Raw genomic sequence first — 26,074 nt, 5'->3', positions numbered from 1 at the left:
TGCAGTGCAGGCATGTTGGCTGCAGACCTCTGCCCGTGCTGGCTCAGGGGGTGCCATCCTACACCCTGCATCCTGGGGGAAGGGGAGGGAGGGGAGTCCCAGGGCCAAAGCTGGCCCTACAGCCAGCTGTGGGTGCACATCAGGGACTTTGCGTGCCCCACTGGGGCTGTCACAGACCTGACCCAGCACAAGGGGCTGTGGCCGGAGCAGGGGTGTCAGGATAAGGCCAGGTGGGCTGTGCCTTTGCTGGGGATGGACCCGAAAGCACTGCTGGGGTCTGGGGGACAGGAGAGCAGGTGCCAATGACCCCGGCACACGGTTCCAGCTCCCGGTAGCAGAACTCTCAGTGCACCACCGGCTGTCCCACATTCCTGCCACATCTGGGGCTTTCTGTTCCCTCTTTCACTTCCCAGCGCTGGTCTCGGCTCTGCCTGGGCAGGAAGGAGCCCCAGCACCGCGTACCTGCAGGTCGCGGCTGCGCTGCCCTGTGGAGGGCCAGTGGTGTGGAGCTGCCCCGCCAAGCTCCTTCCCAGCGCCCAGAGCCAGTCTGGACCCAGCGGCTGCCGGGGCATCCCCGTCCTTGGGAGCTGCTCAGAGCTCCTGGGAGTGTGGGTCTCCTGCTCCTGAGGGGCCAGGGGACACGGGGCACTGCGGGTTTGTAGGTGTATGTAGGGCAGGCAGCCGCCAGCCCCCCCGGCCCCTCTGTCTGGGGGGGTTGTTTGGGAGCAGACACGGGTTAAATCCCTTCTTCTGCACCACTGGAGAGAGCGGCGACCCCGAGACCTGAAGGCCTTAATCTGTGGCTTGATTACAAACCGCCGCCACATCTGCTGCGGCGGGGGGGGGGGCTGCGGGCACCAATCCGACCCCCCTTTCCGGACCAGGCGCTGCAGAGGAACCGCCCGGGGATTCCCGGAGAGTTCCTGCACGGCTTGGCTGTGTCCGTACACCCCCCCCCCGCGAGCCCACCGAGGCCGTGTCCCGGTGCAGCCCGAGGAACGGGGGAATCCGGCGACCGGCTGGAGCATCGCCCGGGGGTGCGGCGAGGGGGGCCGAGGCTCTGCGCTGCGCCAAGCCCGGCCCCCGCGCCCCCGGCCCGGTCCCGGCCCCCTCCCCGCCCCGTGGGCGGAGCCGCGAGCCCCGCTCCGCCGTGCGGCTGCAGCACCGGGAGTGGCGGCGTCGAGGGCGCTCGGGGCGCTCAGCATGGGCGCCCGCCGCCTCCTCGGGCTCCTGTTCGCCGCCTGCGTCGGCTTCCTGCGCCCCGGCCCCGGCTGCCTCGCACGTAAGTGGAGCCGCAGTCCCGGGAGCGGCCGCTCCGCACTGCGGGACCGCACCCGCCACTCCGGCCCCGCACCCCTGAGCCGCCCCCGCAGTCCCGCTCTCACAGGCATCCCCCGTTCTCCCCCGGGCATCCCTCGGTTTCCTCTACTGCCCCGGTCCGCATCGTCCTCAAGGTCACCGCCGGACACGGGCGTCCGGGCTCTCCCCCTCCCCGCCCCACCTGGGGCGGCCCCCGGCAGCCCCCCCACCGCCGGCGGAACCGCGCCCGCCCGCAGCCTCCGGGGACCGGAGGAACCGGGATGCCCCAGGAATCCGGGATGCCAGGGGATGCCGAGGAGAGCGGGGCCGCCCCGCGGCACCGGCCGGGCTCCGCCAGCACCTCGGCCAGCGCCGCCGCCCGCCGGGCCGACCCCGCCGCGGGGCTGCACCGGGCCGGGCCCGGTACCGGGGCTTGGGGCATCTGCTCGGGCACGGGGACCGGCGAGGTCCTGGCTGCACTGGACGGTTCTCTGCGGCCTCCTGAGCCGGGGCCCTTGGCCCCTTTCCCCAGGGTCGGGGCGAAGAGGGATGGAAGTGGGGGGCAGTGGGATGGAGAGGGGTGGACCGGGGGGTGATGGAGCACGGGCCTTGCAGTGAGAGCTGCGGGTGCTCGTGGACTCCCCGGACTTCGTCCGACACGGCCGGGGGGACCCTGTGAGGGGTTCGAGACTCCGACCCCGTCAGAGCGTCTTTTGCCGGCGCCGCGAGGGTTTACACGGGACCCCCTGGGCTCCCACGGGGAACCGTGACCCGGCGGGGCGGGGCGGGGCGGGGTGGGGGTCCCGTCGCCCACGTCAGTGCAGAGGCGTCTGGTGCGGGCGCCGGGGCCCGCAGAGGTGTGTCAGCTCCGCTGCAGTGGGAGGGGAGAGCGGAGCGGGCCCGTCGCGCCACTGGCCAGAGGGGCCGTGGGGTCCCCAGAGCCCACGGAGTCTGCAGCGGTCCCCGGAGCCCTCAGGGTCTGCAGGGCCGGGTCGGGAGAGTTTCCACAGGGACACTGCCCAGTTCAGTGCCCCGAGCACGCCCCAGCCCCACTCTCCCCACAGGACCATGCTACGATGAGCTCGTCGCTCCCCTTTACTCCTACTCCATCGGTGCCTCCTCCAGATACAACATCTTCTACTCGCCCAGCTTCGCCCGGCTGCACAGTGAGTCCCCCTGCGGGATCGGGACGCAGGTTGGGCGGGGCACGTGGGCCGGGGGTGTCCTCGGCAAGGGCTGAGGAGTCCAGTCGGGTGCTGCGGTGGGGCTGAGCAAGCAGCCCCCGCTCAGCTGGGAGCCACTGGGTGCAGGGCTCTGGGGTCAGCTGAGCAGCTCCCCCACAGGCACCAGCGGCTGGTCCCCTGATCCCCGGGACAAGCAGCCCTGGCTCCAGATCGACCTGATGCAAAGGCACCGGATCAACGCGGTGGCCACGCAGGGAACCTTCAACACCTATGACTGGCTGACACGCTACATCGTGCTCTACGGAGACCACCCCACCAGCTGGAAACCCTTCTTCCAGCAGGGCAGCAACTGGGTAGGGGCAGTCCTTGGGTCCCTGCGGGAGGGGGGCCTCTGAGGGGGGCAGAGACCCCCGGCCTGGAGCAAGGTGTTTGACAGCGACCCTTGATCCCCAGACGTTCTTTGGGAATGTGAACGAGAGTGGGGTGGTGCGGCACGACCTGCACTACCCCATCCTTGCACGCTACATCCGCATCATCCCAGTGGCGTGGAATCCACGTGGGAAGATCGGGCTGCGCCTGGGCCTCTATGGCTGCCCCTACCGTGAGTACCTGACCAGGGGCTCCAACAGCCCTGTGCAGCAGGACCCTGGCTCTGGCACATGTGGAAAACCCTCTCAGAGGGGATTGTGCCCAAGTGGTCTGCAGCCATGGCATAGACCACAGCGAAAGGGAGCGTTCCCCGTGCCAGGGCACCTGCTGCTGCAGGCAGTGACATGGCTAGGGCTGCTCTGCTCTCCACAGGGTCCCACGTGCTCTACTTTGACGGGGATGACGCCATATCCTACCGTTTCCGGGTTAAGAGGGTCAGCACCTTTGAGGATGACATCTCCTTCAACTTCAAGACGCTGGAGCAGGACGGGGTGCTGATGCATGGGGAGGGCTCACAGGGTGACTACATCACGGTGGAGCTCAAACAGGCCCAGCTCCTCCTGCACATCAGCTTAGGTGAGCCAGGGCCAGGGGGCTGAGGACAGGGGGACCAGAGGGCTGCCAGCTGACGCTGCCCCTCCCCAGGCAGCAGCCCACTGCACGCCAGTGAGGGCCACACAACGGTGGCGGTGGGCAGCCTCCTGGATGACCAGCACTGGCACTCACTGCACATTAAGCGTCTCGGCCACTATGTCAACCTGACGTTGGATGGGGAGGTCAAGCGCTTCCGCTGCCGTGGCACCTTCGACCAGCTCGATCTCGAAACTGAGGTGGGTGCAGCAGGCAGGGGGCTGCCAGAGTGCTGGCTTGTGGTGTCCCCCCCACACCAGAGAGGGACTGACCCTCTCCCTCTGCCTCCCAGGTCTTCTTTGGGGGGTGATTGACCACGACAAGCAGCACCTCACTTACCGGCAAAACTTCCGGGGCTGTGTGGAGAACATCATCTTCAACGGGGTCAACATCGCTGACCTGGCCCGGCACCGGAGACCCAACATCCGCTTCGAGGTCCAGGCCGGGGGGTGCCCCTTCTCTGAGGGTCCTGTCCATGCTGTGGGAGGACCCTGAAAGTCCTTAGCCCTGCTGGGGGGTGACCCCTTGCCTGGGGCCCGGCTCCCTGCCCGCTGTGGGGTGACACGGGGCTGGGCAGCAGCCGTGCTCAGCCGAGCGGCACTGCATTGACCACACAAGGTTATCCCTGGCCTGGGGTGCCTGCCTGCCTCTACCAGGCATTGGGATCGATTGGGAACGATTGGGGCCAGGACTGTAGGGATGGGGCAGGGCGGGGGGGGCCTCCCTGCTATGGGAACATCGCCTTCCTCACCTCATCCCGTGGTTGTCCCCAGGGCAGCGTGGGCCACTACTGCCAGGACCAGGTGTACACCCCCATCACCTTTGCCGGCATCAACAACTACGTGCAGGTGCCGGGGATCCCACGGAGGAACCGCCTGGCCGTCAGCTTCCGCTTCCGCTCCTGGGACACCACTGGGCTCCTGCTCTACACCAACTTCTCTGATAACCTGGGCTCCCTCGAGATGGTGCTGAGCGAGGGGCAGGTCAATGTCTCCATTGCCCAGCCTGGCAAGAAGAAGCTGGAGTTTGCCGCAGGTGGGCTGGGGAGCCAGCGCAGGGAGTTGGGGCCATTGTGCCAGCGGAGCATCCCCACCCACCCTCCTGTCCCCACAGGGTATCGCCTGAATGATGGCTTCTGGCACTCAGTGCACCTGGTGGCACGGGAGGGCTCGGCTGTTGTGACCATCGATGATGAGGATGGCGCCGAGTTTCGGGTGGCACACCCATTCCAGCTCCGTACTGGCAGCCAATACTTCTTTGGAGGTGGGCAGTGGGGCAGAGGCCAGGCCGACATGTGCCTAGGGGCTGCTCACCCTGCTCTGTCTTGCAGGCTGCCCCAAGCCGGCCGCACTCACCGGCTGCAGGTCGAACCAGACAGCCTTCCATGGCTGCCTGCAGATGCTGAACGTGGACATGCAGCCTGTGGATGTGGAGCTGCTGGTGCAGCGCCGGGTGCTGCAGTACCACAATGTGTTCTTCAACGTCTGCGGCATCACGGACAGGTACCGACCGGGACAGGGGTGCTGCCTGGGAGTGAGGGGCACTGTGGGGCCGTGCTGGTGCTGGGACAGGAGCCCTCTGCACCCTCAGGTGCACCCCCAACCTGTGTGAGCATGACAGCCGCTGCATCCAGTCCTGGGATGACTTCATGTGCATCTGCGACCTGACGGGGTACAAAGGGGAGACCTGTCACAAATGTGAGCCTGGAGACTCGTGGGTCAGGGACAGCACGGGCACGTGTGGCCCCTCCCTCTGCCCAGTGCCCCCCTCACACTGACCCCCACCTCATTCTTCTCTTCCAGCCCTTTACAAAGAATCATGTGATGCTTACCGGGTCAGCGGGAAAACCTCGGGCAACTACACCATCGACCCGGACGGCAGCGGGCCACTCAAACCCTTCATGGTGTACTGTGACATCCGAGGTGGGGGCAGCAGGAGGCCAGGGGGTCCCTCTGTCTAGTGCCCCTGGGGACCAGCCCTGCCTGTGTATCAGGGCTGGAGCAGGATAGAGGGAGTGGGGGTGTCCTGGGGGTGCAGTCCTAAAAGCTCCCTGTAGGTGCAGAGGGCCGAGCGTGGACCATCATCCGTCACAACCGCCACTACGCCACGCGGGTGACGGGCTCCAGTGTGGACCAGCTCTACCTGGGGGCTGTGGAGTACTGGAACGCCTCCTGGGCTGAGGTCTCAGCACTGGCCAATGCCTCTGAGTACTGCGAGCAGCTCATCGAGTTCAACTGCTACAACTCCCGCCTGCTCAACACTCCCTGTGAGCGCTGGGGGGAGCGGGGTTGCGCCGTGGGGCTGTGCTGCAGGGCCGTGCTGTGGGACCGTGTGTTCACCCTCCCCTGTGCTCGCAGCTGGGCTGCCCTTCAGCTTCTGGATGGGCCGGAATGATGAGCGGCACTACTACTGGGGTGGCTCACGGCCGGGCATCCAGCGCTGTGCCTGCGGGCTGGACAAGAACTGTGCCGACCCCCAGTACTTCTGCAACTGCGACGCCGACCACGCGCTCTGGTGAGTGGTGGGGTCTGCAGGACAGAGGCTGCGGGGTGGGGGCTGCAGGCGTGGGGGGCACAGACTCCGGGGCCCTCAGATGGGGGTAATAGGGGTGCAGGTTGGCAAAGGGACAGAAGCCCCTCATGGCCACACACCATTTGCAGGAGGACAGACAAAGGTCTGCTGACCTTTGTGGACCACTTGCCTGTCACCCAGGTTGTGGTTGGAGACACCAACCGCACTGGCTCTGAAGCCCAGTTCCTGCTGGGGCCTCTGCGATGCTACGGAGACCGTGAGTGACCAGCCCCGTGGAAGGTCCCCTGCCTGCAGAGTGCCTACACCCACAGGGGTCCCACACCTGCGAGATCCCCCACACAGGGAGGGTCCTTGCTCATCCCTCACTGTCCCTCCTGCTCCCCACAGGCAACACCTGGAACACCGTCTCCTTCAACAGGGGTACAGCCCTGATCTTCCCCACCTTCCAGGCCAACCACAGCCTTGACATCTCCTTCTACTTCAAGACTACTGCCCTATCTGGAGTCTTCCTGGAGAACCCTGGCACCAGGAACTACATCCGCATTGAGCTCAACAGTACGGGGGGCAGGGGTTTCAGGGCTGTAGGGGTGGTGGGGCTGGGGAGCTTCTCCCAACACCACACCCTTGCAGCCACCAGGGACGTGGTGTTCATCTACGACATCGGGAACGGGGACGAGAACCTGACGGCGCGGTCCGTGGTGCCCTGGAACGACGACGAGTGGCACCAGGTGAAGGCCGAGCTCAACGTCAAGCTGGCGCGGCTGCGGGTGGACAAGCTGCCCTGGGTGGTGCGGCCGGCCCCACCGCAGAGCTTTGTCCGCCTGGAGTTCGACAGGCCCCTCTATGTCGGTGAGACCCCCCGGCCGCGGCCCCCGCGCCCCCAGGTCCCCCGCGTGCCGCAGGTTGCTGAGCCTCGGCCCCGCTGCAGGCGCGGCGGAGCACAAGATGCGCCCGTTCCTGGGGTGTCTGCGGGGGCTGCGGATGAACGGCGTGACGCTCAACCTGGAGGGCAAGGCCAACGAGACGGAGGGCGTGCGGGTCAACTGCACCGGCTACTGCCAGGACCCGCCGGTGCCCTGCCAGAACAGCGGGCTCTGCGTTGAGCGCTACAGCCACTACAGCTGCAACTGCAGCGTCTCCGCCTTCACCGGGCCCTTCTGCAACCACGGTGAGGGCTGCGCTCTGCAGGGTGAGAGGGGCCGAGGAGCCGACGCTCCCCTCACCCCGTGGGCTCCCTCCCGCAGACATCGGCGGATACTTCGAGGAGGGCACCTGGGTGCGGTACAACATCCTGCCCGTGTCTCTGTACGCCGCCCGCGAGTTCGCCAGCATCATCAGCAGCCCCTGGCAGCCCCTGCCCGGCTACAACCTCACCAGCGAGGAGGTCAGCTTCAGCTTCAGCACCACCTCCGCGCCCGCCGTGCTGCTCTACATCAGCACCTTCGTAAAGGACTACATGGCCGTGCTCATCAAGGACGATGGTGAGGGCTGGGCTCCCTGCCCTGGGGCTCACACAGAACCTAAGGGTGCCCTCCAGAGTTCTGGGACTGCACGGGACCCTCCTCTCTGTGGACGCTACTCCCCAGCCCTATAGACGAGCTGGATGCGTCCACTGAGAGCTCTGGCCCTGCTGATGGCCCCCACTGCCCGCAGGGAGCCTGCAGCTACGCTACCAGCTGGGCACCAGCCCCTATGTTTTCGCCCTCACCAACAAGCCAGTGACAGACGGGAGGCCCCACCGTGTCAACATCACCCGTTTGCACCGCACATTGTATACCCAGGTATGGGCCAGGGCACCCTCCCCACAGAGCCTGGGGCCTTTGGGGCTGCAGGTCAGGCTGAGAGGGGTATAGGTGGGGTGGCTTCATGGGTGCTGACATTGGGCACCTGCCTCCCAGGTGGACTATCTCCCCGTCATGGAGCAACAGTTCTCCGTGTTTGTGGACAGCAAGCTGGACTCGCCCAAAAACCTCTACCTGGGGCGTGTGATGGGTGAGTTGTGTCCTGCCCTCGGCCACCCCCTTCCCATGTTGGGGTCTCCAAGGTCTCCTCTGCCCGGCATGACCCTTGCTCTCCAAGAGGGATGAGCTATCTCCTTCTGTGCCCCCACAGAAACCGGTGTGATTGACCCTGAGATCCAGCGCTACAACACACCCGGCTTCTCAGGTTGCCTCTCAGGGGTGAAGTTCAACACCCTCGTGCCCCTCAAAGCCATCTTCCACCCCACCAGTCCCCTACGGCCCTACAGCATCCGGGGGGAGCTGGTGGAGTCAAGCTGTGCCTCAATGCTCCCCCTTACCACCATCCTCATCCCTCCTGAGATGGACCCCTGGTACATGGGCATAGGTAGGTGCTGTGGTGTGACCCTGGCTGGAACAGAGCCCCTGATAAGCACCAGCTGCAGAGGGGAAGCTCCAGCACAAGTCCTCACCGCAGCCCACTCTCAGCTACCCACTCTGTCTCTGCAGAGTTCCCCCACGTGCACGACGACGGCTGGATTGGGATCATCATTGGGTGTAAGTGAAGCCCCTGGCTGGTGTCCCCTGCTCTGCCCTGGCCCTGCACCTCCTTCCCAGACCCTCACTGCTGCCTCTCCCCCACAGTTGTGATCTTCCTGCTTCTGCTGCTGGGGGGGCTGCTGGCGCTGCTGTACTTCTACCACCACCGCTACAAGGGCTCCTACCACACCAACGAACCCAAGGCCATCCAGGACTACGGCAGCGCTACCAAACCCGCGCCGGCACCGGCACGCAAGGACCAGAACTTGCCCCAGATCCTGGAGGAGGCGAGAGGGGAATAGCAGGGGCTGGGGGTGGGACAGGCTCACAGCCCCCACATCCCCCAAGACCTGCCCGGGGATGAGCGAAGCGTCGCGGGACCAAAGGGCCGAGCACAACCGAACTGCCAACGTCCTCCTCGGGACGGACCGGACCGCACCAACCACCATCTCCTCCCCGCGGCCACCGCCGACCGGCCCCGGAGCACGGCTGTGACCTGCCGAGCCCCAGCCCCACTCGCCCCGGGCACGGGCGGCAGCCCCCTCGCTGGAGGCGGGCTGCTGCCCCCACAGCTGCCAAATCCCGCCTGGCCTCCCGTGGGGAGCCCCGGGCCCGGCCCCCACCCTCCTTCTGTCCGGGGGCGCCCGGCTGCTGCCCCCCCGTTAGCGCTGCCCGCGTAGATGACCCGCTGCTTTGCTCGCTTCGCCAGCGCCACGCAGAGCCACGAGCACCGGCCCCGGCACGGCCGGGGCGCCGAGCAATACCTTGCGCCGGCGCCGCGCATGCCGCCGCTGCACCTTGCTGAGATGCTGCTTTCGTTAAGATCAGGTACAGATCCTTTCTACCATTTTTTTTTGTTGCTGGATATTCTACTACACTCTGGTTTTTTTATTCTGTCGGTTTGTATAAAAAACCCAAACGGAAGCTCCCGCGGGCCCCACGGTTCCGCGTGTCATGGTGCGTGGTCTGTAGTTTGCCACTTCTCTGTATGAAGTACCAGTCCTTGCTGATTACCTCCAGCCCAGGGAAAGCTCCTGTTCACTCGCTGTGTTGTGGTAAGACGATGTTACAGAAACGCATTTATCTACCCGAAGGCCTGGCTCCACTGGGCACTTTATTTTTAAAAACCCTGTTCTGTTGAATGAGATGTGAGGATAATCGAATAAAGGCAGAATGATGGCGTTTGACACTCCCCAGCCTTCCCCCTGGCAGCCCAGGGAGATCTTCTCCGCCCACCCTAGCTTAGCCTGCACCAGGAGAGGGACCACACGGACAACTGCAATTCCTGCTCCTGGAATGGGATGCAGGCTGTACCTAGCCAGGGCTGGAGGCAGCTCAGCTGCTGCTGCTCCACACACATTGTGTCCTGCTTTCCCTGCCACACACCTCTGCCCCCTCCCCACCCTGAGACAGTGGGATTTGGGCAGCAAGCGGCTCCTGACCACTCACAATTCCCCCAGGGCTCTGAGGAGCCATGGCTGGGCTGAGCCCAGCAGGCAGAGGGACAGGCAGAGGACAGGCAGGGGCCAGGCTGCTGCCAGCTGCTCCCGAGGTAAGAGAGACCAGCAACCAGGGGAGGGTCTTTGCTACCACTTTATTATGACAAAGGCTACAAGCCACGTTATTTAAAGTGCATTATTATTACCATTATTCACCGTCAACAAACCACAGACAAAAGCCTGGCGTAGTGCAGCTATGGCCGAAGTGGCAGAAGACGCTGAGCCGAGAGCAGGGTTGAGGGGAGCCAGGCAGACGGAGGCGGCAGGGAGAGGGGCTCAGGCAGGTGCTGGGGTACAAGCACTGCTCCAGACAGACCCAAACACCTCCAGGCTCCAGGAGGGCATCATGGACAGTGGGAAGAACGGACAGACAGCCTGGCCTGCCCTGGCAGGGGACTGGGAAGGCGTGGTGAGGGCTGGGCCAGGGAGGGCTTGGCTCCCAGGCAGAGCCAGCACCTCTCTTGTGTTCATGTACCACACATCCTGGGAACCCAGCCCTGGACATTGGGCAGAGCATGGTCCAGCACCCAGCACCAGGCTGGGCAGGCAGCTGGCAGCACATGTGGCTCCAACCTTCAGGCCACCCCAGGCCCCATCAGGCTGCCCTGTCCCAAGCCTGGAGCGATGTCCCTGCAAAGGTGCTGACGGATGCAGGCCCCCTGGGATGCCTGCAGTCCCTCCACACCCTGCATGAAACACAGGGCCCAGCCACCAGCTGAGGATTAGTTTAAAGTGCTTTTTTCTTTCCTTTTTGCATTGGGTGCTAAGGCCAAACCTCACCCTGCCAGAGAATATTTCCCCTTTATCCCCAGGGCCAGGGGATCACAAAGCCCAAGGCAGGTTTCTGAGGAGCCTTCCCTGGGTCACCGTGGGCACTGACTTTAACATTGTCTCTACCCAGCTCAGTGGCATCCCTATTCAAAGTGACGTGTTGCATAGTGCTGCTCTCCCATCCCCAGGTATCCCTTGGTGCCACTCCAGCCATGGCTGGGCGGTCCCTGTGGCCCAGCCAGCTGGGGCAGAGGGGAAACCGCCTTGGGACAGCAGCTGGGGCACAGGCACTGCTCACACTCCTGCCCCGAGTCTCTCTGGGTGTCTGGATGGAAAGTAGCACTTGTGACACACACAGCAGTGGGAACAGCAGCAGTCATGTCAGCGTGAAGCAAACATGGCATTGCTTACAAGGTGCAGCAGCAAGGTGTGCCGGGACCACCCCCGGGCCTAGATGATGTCTGTCTCCCTCTCTATGCCAACGTACTTCAGAGCATCTGCCTGGCTGTACCTGCAAGACAGGAAGTCACAGCTGCAGAAATGACCTCCCACACTCCCCACAAACCTCTACAGAAGGCGGGGTCACCCCTGCAGCCCAGTCCCCTGCTGTCCAAGGTACCTGTAGTCAAAGAAGAGCTCCTCTCCTGCCTGGATGGCTCTCTTAGCGAAGATGCCAATCCGGTGGTCTCCATTCACCATTACAACTACAACCAGAGAGATGACATCAGAGACATCAGACACATGCAGCCCCAGCCTGGGCCAGAGCCCTCGCAGCGCTGTACCCTGCCTGGTCTGGCTGGGCAGGGGGATCTCACCTTTGGCATAGCAATTGGGGTTCACTGAGTGGTTAGCAAAGCGGATTTTATTTCCTTTGCGGGTGGCGTCAACAACAAAATCTATTTAAAAAGAAAAGAAAAAAAAAAAGAAGAAAACTGTGGTGTAAAGGTCAGACCTGTCACCAAGGTGAGAGCTGGGCTGAGCCTGCCTGTCTGGTCAGCAGCACTGGCCTCTCCACCCCTGGCAGCCCCAGGGAATTACCATTGTTGAGGTTGAAGAGGAAGCTGGACATGTACTTGTCATAGACCTTTCCTCGCCGGTCAGCCTCGTCCTGGGAAATGAGCTGTGGAGGGAGAACACCTTGAGAGACTCAGCAGCTGAGGGCTGAGCCAGGCACTCACCCACCTCCTAGAGAAATGCTCCTGCCCTCCCTCCCATCTCACAGGCAGGAGCTTACCAGGGCTCCCAGGGATGGGCCAGAGGCCAGAGCTGGGTCCCCAGGGAGCAGCACACACAGAACACGCTCCACCACAGTGGAGAGGCAGAGGTACTGAAATGTGTTGTGAAACAGCACAAGACTCACTCTCCAAACCTGGCCAGAGTGAGGCCATGGCCACGGCAGAGCTGGGGAATGCAGCTGTCCCTGCTGTCCCCGTGGCTGAAGGAAGCCCTCCCACCACAGGCAGACCCCCGTGTGCCCAGCACACAGCCCTGGCACAGCAGCACTGACCTCCCCGCAGTACTCGGAGATGAACTCGTTCTTCTGCACGGCCTCCTTGATGAAAGTGCCCCAGCCAGCCACGTCCGACGGGGCCAGCAGCAAGTGCTGGAAACAAGGTGAAAGGAAGTGGGAAGGGCTGGCAGGTACAGCACCTCCCAGCACCCAGATCACAGAGGCAGAGGGGAGTCGGTGTCCATCCAGCATCCCCTTGGTATGGGACACACGACTTACCCCGTTACACCGAGCTGCACAGGACTTGGCACACACTAATTTGCAACTTCCTCTGATTTTTTTTTTTAATTTTTTTTTTTTTTTAAATGCAAAATCTCTTGCCCTGACCAGCAGAATTCAAGGCTAAACCTTTCTCTGGAGCCACTTCTTTTACACTCGCTTGCTCTCAACCTTTCCTCACGTAACTCCCGTCTCCTGATTTTCACACCCCCAATCCCCACTCCAGAGCAAGCGCTGCAGAACCCCGGGGCAGAGCAGCTTCTCTTCCAGACCTCAGCACTCAGGCAGCTGCAGGAGGGGGCTCATGCCCCTCTCCCACACAGCAGCAGCAGCAGCTCTGTATCAGCCCTGAGGCAGCCCCTGCCATGCTGCTGTCAATACCTTTTTGAGGCCTCGCTGGATGCTGCAGTTCTTGCAGGAGACCACCTTGCAGTCCCAGTGCTCCGAGGCGCCGCAGGTGAGGCAGAGGTCGGGGTCGCACTCCCGCACAGCCAGGTAGCAGGGGCACTGCTTGGTGTTGCACTGGGTCTTGCAGCGGCAGCCCGGGAAGCGGTTCTGACCTGCAGTGACACAGCCCACGGGTTTGCACTGTGAGGTTTGGCAGAGAACAGAGGGGCCCTGCCCTGGATGTTCCTCCCCTAGCCAGGTCTCACCCCGGCAGGCCCTGGGTAGGGACAGAATGTTCCAGACAAAAGCCTGGCTGTTGCTTGCGTTGCAGAGCTGGGAATGGAAGCCCAGACACGAGAAACAAACGTGGCAGAGCAGTGGCCCGATGCCCACCCTAAATGCTGGTCACACATCCTGCTCACAGGGGACCAGCAGCAGCACCCATGGGATACAGACACCGTTAGCATTCTCTAACAGCAGCGTCTCTCAGCTGCCAAGAGCTGCAAGGCAGCATAGAACTATTTCCCCTTGGACTTTAACAGCTGCTAATCAAACTGCTGCAGACAGACAGAGCAGTGAGTGCAGGAATAAAGCAGGCCCCCAGCACGCCCCAGCTCTGCACCCTCCCTCTGCTCTGTGCCAGGAGATCTGGCTGCTTTCCTGCCCAGTAGTGCTCAGCCTCTCCTTACAGTCAGGGTTGCACTGGCAGAACTTCTCACAGAAATTCTGAGTCATGATGCAAGGGCAGGAGCTGTCACAGGGATGCTCCGGATGGTCGCAGGGCTGGTAGTTGTACACCTGGGTTGGTGAATTATCTAGAGCAAGAGGAGAAATGCCCGGATTAGAAGCTGTACTTTGCAGGAATCTTTTCAAAGCAGCACTGGAGCAGAGAAGGTGCAAGCTCCCCATGTGCCTGCACTGGTCAGGGAGCCCAGAAGCACCCAGCTCCCTGTGGGAGGGGTTGCACACCAGCTCTCAGCCTCCCCTGACTGCAGCAAACCCCACCACAGGTGTGGCCCTCAGCAGGCCCTGGCACGGCCACAATGCCCCCAGCACCCCAAGGAGCCCAGCCAGGCAGAGCTGCTCCCCTCTGCACTGTGGAGCTGCCAGGATGCTGAGCAGGACACGGCTTGTCCCTCCACGGCAGTCGGAGCTGGAGAACTCGACCCTCACAAACCTCCCATGACACAGCCACAGCCAACACTACCTTTCTTCAGCTGGATCTTCCTGCAGTGTGCAGCCCACAGCCTGGAAAAGGAGCAGAAAGGGTTGAGAGGATGCATGAGCCATCAGGGAGAGCCAGCCAGGACCGCTCAGCACCGGCAGCCAGCAGAGCAGAGGCAGGTTTGGCAGCTTCATGCATTAGTGATCAGCAGCCGCCATAAAATGGAGAAAGATGAGAGCAGTGCAGCTGCAGCAGAAGCTTTTTAAGGCAAACACAGCTTTTTAGGCCAGAATAATACCGGACACACTGGGATCAGCACACAAAGTAGGTTACAGGCTGGGGAGCTGAGGGTGAGGCTGCTGTTAGGGCAGAGGCAGCAGGGGCTGCAGCCAGCAATGCCCTGTCTTTGGGCTGAGCCCAGGGCCACCGAGACCCCAGAACCACTGAGCCCCCAGCGAGGGCAGCAGATCCCTCGAGCTGGGCCAGGGCCAGCGCCCAGTGGCAGCACCAGCAGTCCCGTGTGACAGCAGGATGTGTGCACAGATGGGAGCCAGATGGGGATTACCAGGAATGCGTTGGCACAAAAAAGGAGCGGATCTGGTTGCATTTAAAGAACAAAACAAGCTTGTCCAACACTTGCCTGTGCTTCCTTTTCTTCTTCTGGGATGGGTTCATTAATTCATTTGTTGGCAGTTTCGTTATAAGTGATTCCTTCACGGCAAACTGAAAGACCTACCAAAGAACAGAAGCAAAAACAGAAACGAGTTCAGCGCACTCGAGTTGTTTTATCAAAAGCATAATCAGAGAGTGTGAGCAGGCACACACAGCGGGGCTCCCAGGCCCAGCGAGCAGCAGCTCTGCCCCACTTCCCTGGACTCCAAACCCTCGCCCCTCTCCTGCTGCTGTATCACCTGTTCCAGGCACCCACCTGCTTGCAGGTCTTTGTCCCCAGCAGCCTGGCAATGGAGCAGAAGTTGTTGAAGTAGGTCCCGTGGAAGACGCGGAAGAGCGACTCCTCAGCTCCCGTCCACTCCACAGGCTCCTGTGGCGTCTCCACTGCAAACAGCTGGGAGGAGGCCGGGCTCAGCTTCTGCTTGGTGGGGGTTTGGCAGCGGGAGTTGGCCTCTGGCAGTAAAAGGCAGATGTTAAGCCAAGCACTCCCTGGAAGAAGGCACCTGGGGGGCAGTGGTCCCCCTCGCAGTGCCTCACAACCCTGCACTGCACTCCTGGCCACACACTCCTGCCCCTGGCTGGGAACAGCGCTCAGAGCCAAGGGCTCGCTCTGAGCTTTGCAGGTCCCAGCAAAGCTCTCGCTTTTCTCGCCAACTTTCCTTCTTCCTGGGAGAGCACAGTGAATCCAATAACAGCAAGGGCAGGGCCGGTGTCCCTCAGGTTTTCTGGGAACACCGACTGTTTGCTAACTCCAAACTTCCCAGCTGTGCTGGAAGCAGAGGGGACCCCAGGGGAACTCCAGCTGTGAGAACCCACCCGCCCTCACTGCCCACACCAGGGGTGGGCAGGTGTCCCAGGGCTGGCACCGTACCCGAGGAGCTCGAGGCCCACTCGTTGCCCGTGTCCCGGTCGCTGTCCCCCTCCCTGGTCTCGGTGACTGCTGGGGTGCTGGAGCAGGACGCACCCACCACGTGGTGCCGGCGGCGGCGCCGGCCTGAGCACTTGGACCGGGGGTTGTGCAGCGCAGCAAACTCCTTGGCTCCTTCCTGCAAGCAGAGCAGAAGACAAGACGGGTGGCAGATGACCAGGGAAAGCAGGAAGGCTTCTCTACAGGCCATGGGACAAACCCTGTCCTGCCACCACCAAGAACAGGTGGAAGGGGCCGGCCACGCGTGGTCTCTTCAGCAAGTGCCAAACCCTGCCTGGTTAGCGGAGGCTTCCTGGTCCTGGCCCCTCAGCCCACTCCTCTGGATCTTCCTGGCCTCTTGCTCTGCTCCTTTTTAACCTGGGTTTAATTTCTCTAACACTGCACTGAGTCCAGAGAAATCATTTGTCACACAATTTCTCATCTGCTATAGCTCTGGAATTGGTCTTTGTTGGAAATCTGCTAAAATATGCATCTGGCAAGGTCTGCATTTGCATTCTCAATATCCTGAATCCAACAAGGACTAGAACTAATTCTGGAAGTTGTGAAAAAGTCCACAGAGCTCTGCAGAGCAGGGCTGGCCAGGGCACTTCTCCTGTGGTTTCTAAAGCAGCAACGCACAAACGTACCAGCCAGAGGAAACAGTCCGCGCCGCAAGGGTCTGGCTCAATCTTGGTCTCTCTATTCTTTCGTTTGTACACATTAGGAGTAGCATGAAAAGCTGAAAAAGTAACAGTTATCTTTACTATTAGCAATCTCCAAGAGTCTCCCCCCACTCTGCAAGGGACAGGAAGCAGGAGCCGGCGTGTCCAAGGGCTCCCGTGGCAGCTGAACCCCCGGGGCATCCCTGCTCCAACCCCCAGTGGGGACTCGGCAGCTTGGAAAGGAGAGGCCATAGGAAAAGGATCTGCTTTCAGACTGAAACAAAAAGACCACGTGATCTTAATATTATATCTTTTAATAAATAATTCACTGGAAAAAGTCCTGTGACTTCCCAAAGAAGCCCTTAGACCTGGAGAACAGCAGGTCTGGCAGCTAAGCAGCATCCAAAAGGCTTTGGCAGGACCAACCGCAGGAACAGGACTAAGATGAAGCTGTAAGTTCCAGTGAGGCAACAAAACACAGGGGGCATGTCCAGACTTTGGCAGTGAAACATTCATGCCTTTCACTGACGAGCTTCTGCAAAGCAAGAGCAAAGTCTGGCGGTGGCAGGACCACGGCACAAACTGCCGGGAGCTCGGATGAGGCGTGCTGAGCGCGGAGAGGGGGCAGCCACGCAGGTCGGTCTGCCGTCCGTGGGAGCAAAGGGTGGAGCCGTCTGTACAAAAGGCTTCTGGGCACCTGCCAGCTCCTAAGGGCCCCCACTGCAAGCTCGGGAGGCACCACCCTCCAGAGACTGCAGCGCGGACTAAGCAAGGCGTGCAGAGGAAAACCGAGGAGAGAGGGCTCTAGGGAAGCGTCCGGCCGAGGCGGCACTTACGATGCAGAAAGCAGTCGTACTTGAAGCAGCGGCGGCAGAAGAGGGTGTGGAAGGAGTGCAGGGACTGCTCCCGCTGCACTGACTTGGCGCACGGCCCGTCGATGTTGGGAGTGCACTGTGGCGGCAGCACGTTGGGGTCCGACACCTCCGTGAGCTCCCGGTACCTGTCGGCAAACAGAAACACCCAGGGGATGTGCACAATCTCCCATTTGGGGCACTTTACGTGGCTACATCACTACATGGGCCCGTCAGACTCTGGCCCAGGTATTTCTGAGGCCTAACTGCAGTTTGTAAGGTTTTTTGTAAGGCTCAGAACGTGCTCTGCCCACGGAGCCTGCAGGCACCAAGCTCTGCGGCCTGGACGGAGCTGGCCTCTGAAATAGAGATTTCATCCCCTGCTAAGAAAGGTAACAGAGATCTTCTACCTCTCTTTCATATCCTCTGGAAAGCCGTACTCAGGAAACATGGAAGAAATGGCAGTGAATATCATGTCATTGGGGAAGCGCTTCTTGGAACACTTCTTGCTGCCTACAAAGAGCAGGAGACACAATTCCTCAGCCAGGCTGATGTGAACAGGCCTTTCCTTCTCACACAGAGCGATTCCAGCGACGTTCAGGTTTGTATTTTAAGGCAGAAATGTAATCCCATACACAGTGGATAAGCCTGAAGTCCTGCAGCCGGGCTAAGGCATTTTCAGAATCAGTGCATGAACACTTTCAGCACAGCATGACTGCTGGAAGAACCAACACCTCTTAAGCAATATTCCTATTTATTTCTCCCAGGGCAGGACTTTCAGACAATGCTTTTCTACATCCACAAAGGTCCTGGTACTTGTGCCACCCAAATCACCACAGATCAAGGACAAAGACAAAACTATTTGTCAGCATTCCTAAGGTCATCGAGGACACAGGAAAATCCTACAGACCAGAGCTTGCTCTAGGCAACAAGAGCTCCAGGTGCCACAGGAGAGGGAAGAGAAACAGTAATACATGGAAAGCGGGTCTGGAAGGGATTTGAAAAGGCCCATGTCCCTGCCTCCCACAGAAACAGATCCACCCACGCCCCCCTGATAGGTGCTTGCCAGACCAGCACTTGAAAACCTCCCCAGGCAGAGCTCCCACAGCCTCCTCAGATAACACCCAGCTCTGCTAATCTCACTAGGAAATGGGTTTCCAGATGACTCATCTAAATTACTCCTCATCACACTTTAAAGCTGGTGATTTCTTGTCCTGTCCACAGCGGACAGTGAGAACAACCCAGGGCAGGACGGAAACCTGACCACCATAACGCCCATTTCTGTGGCCAAACCCACCTTCTGCTGCAGTTCTCTTTCTTTTCCTTGTGACTGGCAGCTCCTCCTTCCCATCCTCCTGTTTCACCTCAGAATCGTTGTGTCCTTCCTCCTCCTCATCCGAGTACTGATTCAGGGCGTTCACCAGCTCCAGGAACACGGCATCGCTGATGAGGACCGACCCTGAGATCATTTCTGAAACACAGAGGTGTGGGACTGCCACCACCTTTCTCGCTCCTTGCCATGGCCACATCACTGCTACCAGCCGAGCCCTTCTCTCAGTTTTGTTGGGAGTGTTTTTCGTATTCAGCAACATCAGAGTTTTCCCTTCCTTTCTCCCCCCCAGGCAGTTTTATGATGGGGCAGGCAGTGCTGTAGGGGAATAGACTGGCTTTTCATTGATTAAACTCTTGGCTAAAGTCACAAGCAGAACAGGGTTGTTGAGTTCCTCCCACCCCCTTGCATATTTTCAGCATCCCAGAGGAGCCTGTGAATCCCTGTGCACAGAAGCATCTGCTCCAGAGCACCTCAGGCCTGGAATGGAGCAGGGTATCCAAAGGCAGGACTGTGTCCTTGCAAAGGAGAACAGCAGGCACAGTCCTGTTTCCCTGCTCTGAGAGCTCCCACAGAAAAGCTGGTTACTGCTGCCACCTTTTGACTTCTGAACTACTTAGACATGTTATTTTCAAGAGACTGATTCACAAAACCACAGGATGGGTTGGGCTGGACAGGACCTTAAAGCTCATCTCATTCCACCTCTTGCCATGAACAGGGCACTAGATCAGGTTGCTCCACGTCCCATCCAACCTGGCCTTGAAGGGACAGGGCTGGCTGCTCCCAGGTTACCTTCCTCTCCGTGGACTTTCCCATCATAGTTATTAATAAGCTCTTCAATGAACGTTTCATCTTCTTCCTTCACCTCGTCGCCCATGTAAGGGATATTGCACAGAACAGTTTCATCCTCCACCTGAAGAGAGATCAGACACAAATCAGAAAAGCAGTGTTTGCTGATACCAGCACAGCGGGCTGTGCCCAAGGCTGCTCCAGTCCCTCAAACCAACAAAGGACGACCAGTAGAAGTTTAGATGTCTCGTCCCTGATATGTCAGTGCTATCTCACTGCCACCCAGTCAACAAAATAAAGGACCTGCCTAAGAAATAAAATTCTTTGTTTAAAAGGACATAAAAATCCTAGGAAAAAACCCAAAGCAAGCCCCCTCCCCCAAATATATTCACTTCTTGAACCCTGTGAAGCAACTCCTTGACCCTGCCAAAGGTGTAAAGACCACCTGGGTGAGACAGGGTGGGCACGTGGTTGGCTTATGGGATTCCACAAAACAGGCACCCAAAACAACACTTTCTATCATCTCTCGGGCAGACATCGCCTGAAACGAGTGGGTTGAAGAACCACTTCCCAGCTGTGTAACAATCACACACCAACCACACATACCATGAAATTCTGCTGAAGAGGGGACCAGGAGTACATAATGGGAACCAGTGCCACCGTGTTCAGGGTCCTCATGTAGAGTGTCTGGCTTGAAAATCCTGGGAAAATGCTCTCAACAGTGCACTGGAATGCAAGCACAGAGAGAGGCAGTGAGGAACCGCCCTGGGAGGCTGTCACACCCTGAGAGAAAACAGAATTCAGGACAAACACATGGAAGCCCCACATCCACTCCGTGACTCCTCCACAGGAAAAAGCCTTTGGAGTACTTTTTGCCCATTTCTGCATCCCAGAAGTGCGAGGCACAGCCTGACACTGACCTAGGACAGGAAAACCTCATCCCGTATCCCCACAGCTCCCTGCAGAGCCCTGGTTCCAGTCCCCACTTGCTGCTGCTGTGCTCCTTTTCCACTGCACACCTGCTTCAGGAACGGGTGCCCACTGACTGGCTTCATCAACTGCACCGGCTGCACTCGCAGCTTCTTCCAGTCTTCATTCAGGATTTGAGTCTTTTCGTGAACCTTCGCAAAGTTGGCCACAAAAAGAGCCTGAGAGGAGAGAAAGGAGCTCTCAAAATTTAAGAAATCTGGTTGAGAACACTAAAATTCTTTTTGAGATTCTGTTTTGAGCATCAAAACACAGACAAGGCTGAGCATTTCAGACCGGTGACACTCATTAGAAGGAATTCTAATTAAACTCAGCACTGGTAGGAAACTGTGCTGAGAACCCACCCAACAGCCAGGGAGCTTAGGGTAACTCCTGATGCCAGCCAGCCTCCTCTGAAATCCTGCTGCCAAGAGAAAGTCATCTGAAACCCACAGCACTGAGAGGGTTCAGCAGGGAGATACCATAAAAAACAAGTGGAAACAAGCCCTCATCCAACGGCCTTGTGTGTGCGAGAACACGGCCCCAGACCAAGGACAGAGCACGGGGAGAAGCAGCATCTGCTCCCACTGATCTGGCTTGCAAGTCAAGAAGAGCTTATCAATCCACAGGCTGACAGCCCTGGCGCTGCTTGGGCTCCCTGAGCTGAAGGGAAGCGTTTCGGGGATGCCCCAGCCCAGCCCAGCCCCTGCCGGGTCTGTACCTTCGCTCCCATGTTCGCCTGGAACCTCTTGAGCTGCCGCAGACGCATGTACTCAGACTTGACCTTCCTCTTCCAGTACATGATGCACTTCGATGTCGGAGGAGTGGCGATTTCCATCTTTCTGTAACAGCACAGGAAGAATAAACATCGAATAACGGAGAGCTCAATCCCGGAAAGGAGCGATATTAGAAGAACATCCCTGTGGATTTTTAAATGCATCACAGACTGGAAGCAGGCAAAATAACGGCCTGGTCGGTCTGCAGCGCTCCTGCCTGCGGAACACCCGCGGCCGGAGCTCACCAACAGGCCCGGGACAGCAGCGAGGGGCGGCGCTGACCGGGACCGGCTTCTCCTGCCCCTCGAGCCCCCCGGGGCAGCGCCTGACCCCGCGGTGTCGCTGGGATCCCCGACCCCCGCCCGGGACACGGCGCCGCAGAGCCGCGGGTGCAGCTCCAGCCGCTCCGGCCGGGCCCGTGCGCTCCGGGAACGCGCACCGGAGAGAACCGGGACCGGCAGCGCCGGCGGAACGGGGAGCGTGACCAGGCCATGAAGCCGCCCCGGGTCCCGGCCGGTACCACGGGGACCCCGCTCCCCTCCCGGGATCGATCCCCCCCCCGGGCCCCGCCCGCACTCACGGCTCGGCCATCGCGACACGGGGAGGCCGCGCGCCCCCGCGACACTGCGCGCGCGCCGGCCCCGCCCTGCCCCGCCCCGGCCCCAGGCCCCGCCCCCCGGTCCCGCGTATTCCCTGCCCCCGCCTTGCGGCCACGCCCCTGTCCCGCCGCAGGCCACGCCCCCCTTTGCGGCCACGCCTCCGTCCCGGTGCTCCCGGTGCTCCCGGTGCTCCCGGCTGTTCCAGCGCGCTCGGGGCTCCCCCGGCGGATCGGGCCCGTGCCAGCCCGGCGAACACCCCCACGGGCTGCGGGGGACGGGCCGAGCCCGGCGGCTCTGAGCCCGCTGCCCGCCCAGCCCGCCCCGGTGCCCGCCCATGCTCGGTGCTCCCGACCCCGCCTCTGCTGCGGGCCCGGTCCGGTCCCGCGGGAAGCGCTTGGCGGGACAGCGCCGGTCCCGTCCCGGGGCAGCCTGGCTTCGACGAGTCGCCCCGGCAGTCCCGGGCCTCTCTGGCTCCCCGTGGCGGCGCCGGGCAGGAAGCGGCTGCTGGCGGCGGCCCTTCCTGACCCGGTGGCCTCGGCAGTGGGGAGCGGGCGGTGCTGGCTCCTGCCCCGGCGGGGGCCTCGTCCATCCCCTCTCCGCGATTCGGAGAGCCGGCTGCCCCGTGGCGCCCCTCCCCCCGACCCTGATGGGGTCACCCCGAGGGGACGGACGAGCAGTCCCCGCATCCCACCCGCATCTGGGAGCTTCGCTGAGTCAGGCGGGGCGGGGAGTCCCTGCAGTTGGAGCTGGTTCTATAGCACTAGGGGATGCCTGCATTTGCCCTGAGCAGGGGCAGCACTGGGAGAAGAGTCCCAGGCACCAGGATCCTGACCCTGCACGGGCCAAGCCCCTTCTTTGGCGCCCCGGCTGGGGCTTGGCCGGGAGCACCGGGGATGCCAGGCTGGGTGGGGGGCCCAGGCCTTTGGCTAGCAGCCACCATCCCATCCCTGCCTGTCCTGTCCCTGCCCATCCCCTCCGGATGCCCCAGGAGGGAGGTGGCCGTCCTGGCCCCGGGGCCGTGCTGAGATCATTGGGTGTCTCCCTGGCAGAGGCTCCTGCCACCCAGCCGGAGGCTCTGCTGGCTCCACCAGAGACTGGGACTGGGGGGCTCCAGCTCTGCAGCCACTGGAGTGCCAGGGATAGTTTCCAGATGTGGCCACTCGTCTGCAGAAGGTCCCGTGGTGCCCCGGAGTGGTGGCTGCTGTGGCCTGGGGAGCGTCAGGCAGCTCTGCCAGAACCTTTGCTGGGGAGCTAAAGACAGGACTAATCATCTTTCCACAGCAGGCAGGGTCCCTCTGACCTGTGTTTCACTGCACTCCAGTCCCCATTCTGCATGTCTACAGGTGGCTGTTAAAGGGGATGAGGCTTTGAGCTGCACCCTGCCCCTGGCCAGGGGTGAAACGAGCTCACCTGGCCTCAGCCCCATCCTATGAGGGAATGCCGTGGACCTGTGGGCTGGGGTCACCCTCAGCTGGGGGACATGGGCCCCTGGGTGGGAACTGTTCCAGGAATAGGGGGCTCCAGCAGAGTTGGGCAGGCACTGGGCTGGGCGGTCCAGGAGGAAGGCGTTGGGGCCAAGAACTGTCAGGGTCGGCCAAGTCTCTGCCCTCTCCCCACCTCCTCGGCCCTGTGCCTGTGGGCAGGTCACGTCATCACCCTTCCCTCCTCTGCCGCGGGCCTGGGCAGGGGCTGGAGCTGCCCCAGCTGTGCTGCCCGTGGGGGCAGGTGTTGGGACCACTGGTCCCCCTGCCTCCCCCATCCCTGGGCGGCAGCGCCCGTCCGGGGACATTGTGCTTCCCCGTCCACTCCCCCCGCTGCTGGGCTGCCTGCCCTCCACGCAGGAGACGAGGGATTTCACAACCCAGCCCAGACAGGATTAAAGAGAAATACACAAGTAAACAAATCGCGGCCTCGTAAGCCTGGACGTGCCGTGCGGGGAGCAGAGCCTCCGGGCCGGTGGGTGAGGCGCGGGCGTCGCGGGTGCCGGGGCGCCGCAGCAATGCCCGCGGGGGCCGGCACGGCGGAGTCCCGCCGGCAGAGCCGCTCCAGAGCAGCGCCGAGCAATCTCATTTTTCACACGTCTCCCGTAGTCAAACTGCCCCTGTCAGAGGAAAGGAGTTGCTTCCTGTTATTTCCATTGAAATCCTTGTCCCGGTCGTTAGCCGGCAGGCTTTGGCAGGATGGCACCGCGCGCGCACACAAGCTCCGGCCACCTCTCCCAAGGGCTCCTGCTGCTCTGGGGTAAGTGCGCGGGGGGCGGCCCCGGGGGCTCCGCACCTCGCACCACCCCGCGTGTGGCCGCCCTCCCGCTCGTGGGGCCCGGGGTCGGGGTCTCAGCTCAGCCTGACCCGCCGCCCACCCCGGCATGGGACTGGCCCGAGGGCGGCTGGGAGAGCCGCCGACAGCACGGCCAGGGGTCAGTGGCAGGTGGGTGCCAGGGGCAGCCCCCACCACGCTCATCCCCGATCTAGCAGGGAGCCTTGCAAAGCCCCGAGCTGCAACAGGAGCCGCAGCACCACACGTGCCCAGGCAGAGGGGCTGGATGGGTCCATCAGGGATAGAGATTGGGACAGGGTGGGCTGCCCTTTCCTCAGCCACTGTACCAGCCCAGGAGCACCCCGTGGCCAGTGCCTGGCTGTCCTAGAGCTCCCCATGAGCGACCTAGGCAGGGCCCACCGGGGCCCACCAGCACTGCTGCCCCACACCATGGGCGGGCCCTCGGCCAAGGGTGGAAGATGGACGGGGCGGTTTCCTTGGGCCATGGGGCCCCGTGGGGCAGGCGAGACGTGCCCCACGCCCTTGGCAGGCTGTGCTGGGCGTGGGACTGATGGCAGGCGGAGGGGCTCTCCGGCAGTGCCGTGCTGTGTCCAGCGCTTCCTCTTCCTGACTCAGCCCTGTCCGGCTGCAACGCAGACACCCAGGCTAACAGGGCAGCTGCTGTGTTGGCTCCCCATGGGCAGGGGGCACGGCTCACCCCTGTGCTGTGACCACAGCCCAGGGCCCACTGCCCCCAGAGAGCTCCTCTGAGCCCTTCAGCAGCTGCCCACAGCCTGGCTGGACTCCTCTGCACAGCCGCAGCCCATCTAGGGGGCTGGACACCCTGGCCCCAGCATGTGCCAGGATTGGGGCAGCTCACCATCCTGCGCCCCAACTGCTGGCTCTGGTGGCCCCCAAGGGACACTCAGAACCAGTTCCCTGCTGCAGACCCAGCCTCTGCTGAGGCAGCTCCCACGCGTGGAGCCCTACCAGCACCTGCCCCCCTAGACCCTGTGTTGTTCCTCACTCTGTGTCCCCCCTTCTGCAGTGCTCCTGGGGACTGGGCTCTGCCACATGGATGCCGAGACAAAGGGCTTTGGCCAGGATGCCGGGACAAGCTCACCCATGGCCATGTCCAATGGGACAGCCCAGCCCATGGGTGAGTGCTGGGGCTCAGCGAGGGCTGGGCAGCACCCTGAGCCCAACGGTGCCCTGGCCAGGGCTGGCTCTGCACCGCAGGGTTATCCTCCCCCTTTCCCCTGGCTATCCCCAAAATAGCTGGCCCATGCCAGCCAGCAGCAGCCTGCCCTCCCACTGTGCTCGTGGCATTGCCCTGGGACTGCTGTGGGGTCTGGGCAGAACCCCAGGGCTGCTGCAGGGTCTCTCCCCCACCTTGCCAGTGTCTCTCCCACTGGCCTGGGTGTCACCTGGCAGCAGGGGCAGGCAGGGATGTGCTATGGAAGGGGCGTGCTCAGCACCTTTCCCCACAGAGGGAAATTACACCGACATCACACAGAAGTGCTGGGATTACTTTGTCTACCTGATGAGGAATGTGACGGCGTCAGAGTTGTGCGAGTGGAAAGTCATCAGCAGGTATGGGGCGGCGGGACCTTCCCCTCTGGCAGCAGGGCAGAGGGGCTGGGCAGTCCAGAGGGGTGCTGCTGGGCTGGGGATAGCCCGGGGGTCTGTGCCCTGGTGCCCTGTCCCCTGCCAGTGCCCTGGCTGTCTCCCCAGGCCCTACAGCGAGCTGCAGTACTGCCTGGAGCTCTGGGCCGACCGCCTGAACTACAGCTACCCCAACGCGCTGGCGGAGCAGTACATCTTCCAGAGCCACCACCGCTACTTCCACAACTGCACCCTGGAGCACCCGGTGTACCTCGACCCGCCCGAGGACGTGCTGCTGGCCATGATCATCGCCCCCATCTGCCTCATCCCCTTCCTCGTCACCCTGGTCATCTGGCGCAGCAAGGACGGCAAGGCGCAGGCCTAGCGCTGCCCCCCCGTCCCGCGGCGGGGCACGGACCCCCGGCCGCCCGAGCCGCCTCGCGGGCTCCCGGGGCCCGGGGAGGCCGGTTCCTGCCTTCCCCCGCGCCGCCGCCCGGGATTAAACGCTTCTCCCCCCCCCACGCGTGGCTCTGATTCT

General features: G+C 61.9%; 3 protein-coding genes across 4 annotated transcripts; 2 read left to right on the top strand and 1 right to left on the bottom strand.

Annotated features, from left to right (window-relative positions):
- Positions 1 to 1,145: 1,145 nt before the first annotated feature.
- CNTNAP1 (contactin associated protein 1) lies at positions 1,146 to 9,764 on the top strand. Its single transcript, XM_050327583.1, is given in 25 exon segments — positions 1,146 to 1,282; positions 2,364 to 2,465; positions 2,643 to 2,836; positions 2,937 to 3,084; positions 3,285 to 3,488; positions 3,558 to 3,742; positions 3,835 to 3,849; positions 3,852 to 3,977; positions 4,316 to 4,577; positions 4,656 to 4,805; positions 4,873 to 5,044; positions 5,133 to 5,239; positions 5,345 to 5,464; positions 5,605 to 5,808; positions 5,900 to 6,056; positions 6,203 to 6,330; positions 6,462 to 6,629; positions 6,705 to 6,923; positions 7,003 to 7,242; positions 7,319 to 7,555; positions 7,728 to 7,855; positions 7,973 to 8,066; positions 8,187 to 8,420; positions 8,543 to 8,590; positions 8,678 to 9,764. Coding segments are annotated over 25 exon segments (3,918 nt in total). The 5' UTR covers positions 1,146 to 1,203; the 3' UTR covers positions 8,875 to 9,764.
- Positions 9,765 to 10,147: 383 nt separating this feature from the next.
- Positions 10,148 to 21,734, bottom strand: EZH1 (enhancer of zeste 1 polycomb repressive complex 2 subunit). The gene is made up of 20 exons (XM_050327672.1): positions 21,657 to 21,734; positions 21,022 to 21,142; positions 20,354 to 20,482; positions 19,941 to 20,060; positions 19,338 to 19,458; positions 18,513 to 18,686; positions 17,626 to 17,728; positions 17,201 to 17,364; positions 16,350 to 16,441; positions 15,667 to 15,841; positions 15,052 to 15,248; positions 14,764 to 14,855; positions 14,166 to 14,206; positions 13,648 to 13,773; positions 12,953 to 13,131; positions 12,350 to 12,445; positions 11,881 to 11,962; positions 11,658 to 11,738; positions 11,462 to 11,546; positions 10,148 to 11,353 (listed from the first exon to the last, which is right to left on the bottom strand). Exons 1-20 carry the CDS (start codon positions 21,665 to 21,667, stop codon positions 11,293 to 11,295), a joined length of 2,250 nt encoding a protein of 749 aa, XP_050183629.1. The 5' UTR covers positions 21,668 to 21,734; the 3' UTR covers positions 10,148 to 11,292.
- A 1,882-nt stretch (positions 21,735 to 23,616) lies between these two features.
- RAMP2 (receptor activity modifying protein 2) lies at positions 23,617 to 26,071 on the top strand. 2 transcript variants are annotated; one of them, XM_050327770.1, is made up of 5 exons: positions 23,617 to 23,631; positions 23,766 to 23,916; positions 24,980 to 25,090; positions 25,422 to 25,524; positions 25,666 to 26,071. In XM_050327770.1, the coding sequence occupies exons 2-5, from the start codon at positions 23,856 to 23,858 to the stop codon at positions 25,919 to 25,921; spliced, it is 531 nt and encodes a 176-aa protein (XP_050183727.1). In that variant the 5' UTR covers positions 23,617 to 23,631; positions 23,766 to 23,855; the 3' UTR covers positions 25,922 to 26,071. The 2 variants fall into 2 exon arrangements, with proteins under 2 accessions (XP_050183727.1, XP_050183726.1); XM_050327769.1 differs by lacking the exon at positions 23,617 to 23,631 and having other exon boundaries at positions 23,632 to 23,916.
- The last annotated feature ends 3 nt before the right edge of the window (positions 26,072 to 26,074 follow it).

This window comes from Myiozetetes cayanensis, unplaced genomic scaffold (genome assembly GCF_022539395.1).
Source record: "Myiozetetes cayanensis isolate MyiCay16 unplaced genomic scaffold, myiCay2020 scf34, whole genome shotgun sequence".
Lineage (NCBI taxonomy): Eukaryota > Metazoa > Chordata > Aves > Passeriformes > Tyrannidae > Myiozetetes > Myiozetetes cayanensis.
The sequence above is the reverse complement of the archived record's forward strand: the minus strand, read 5'-3'. Positions and strand labels throughout refer to the sequence as shown.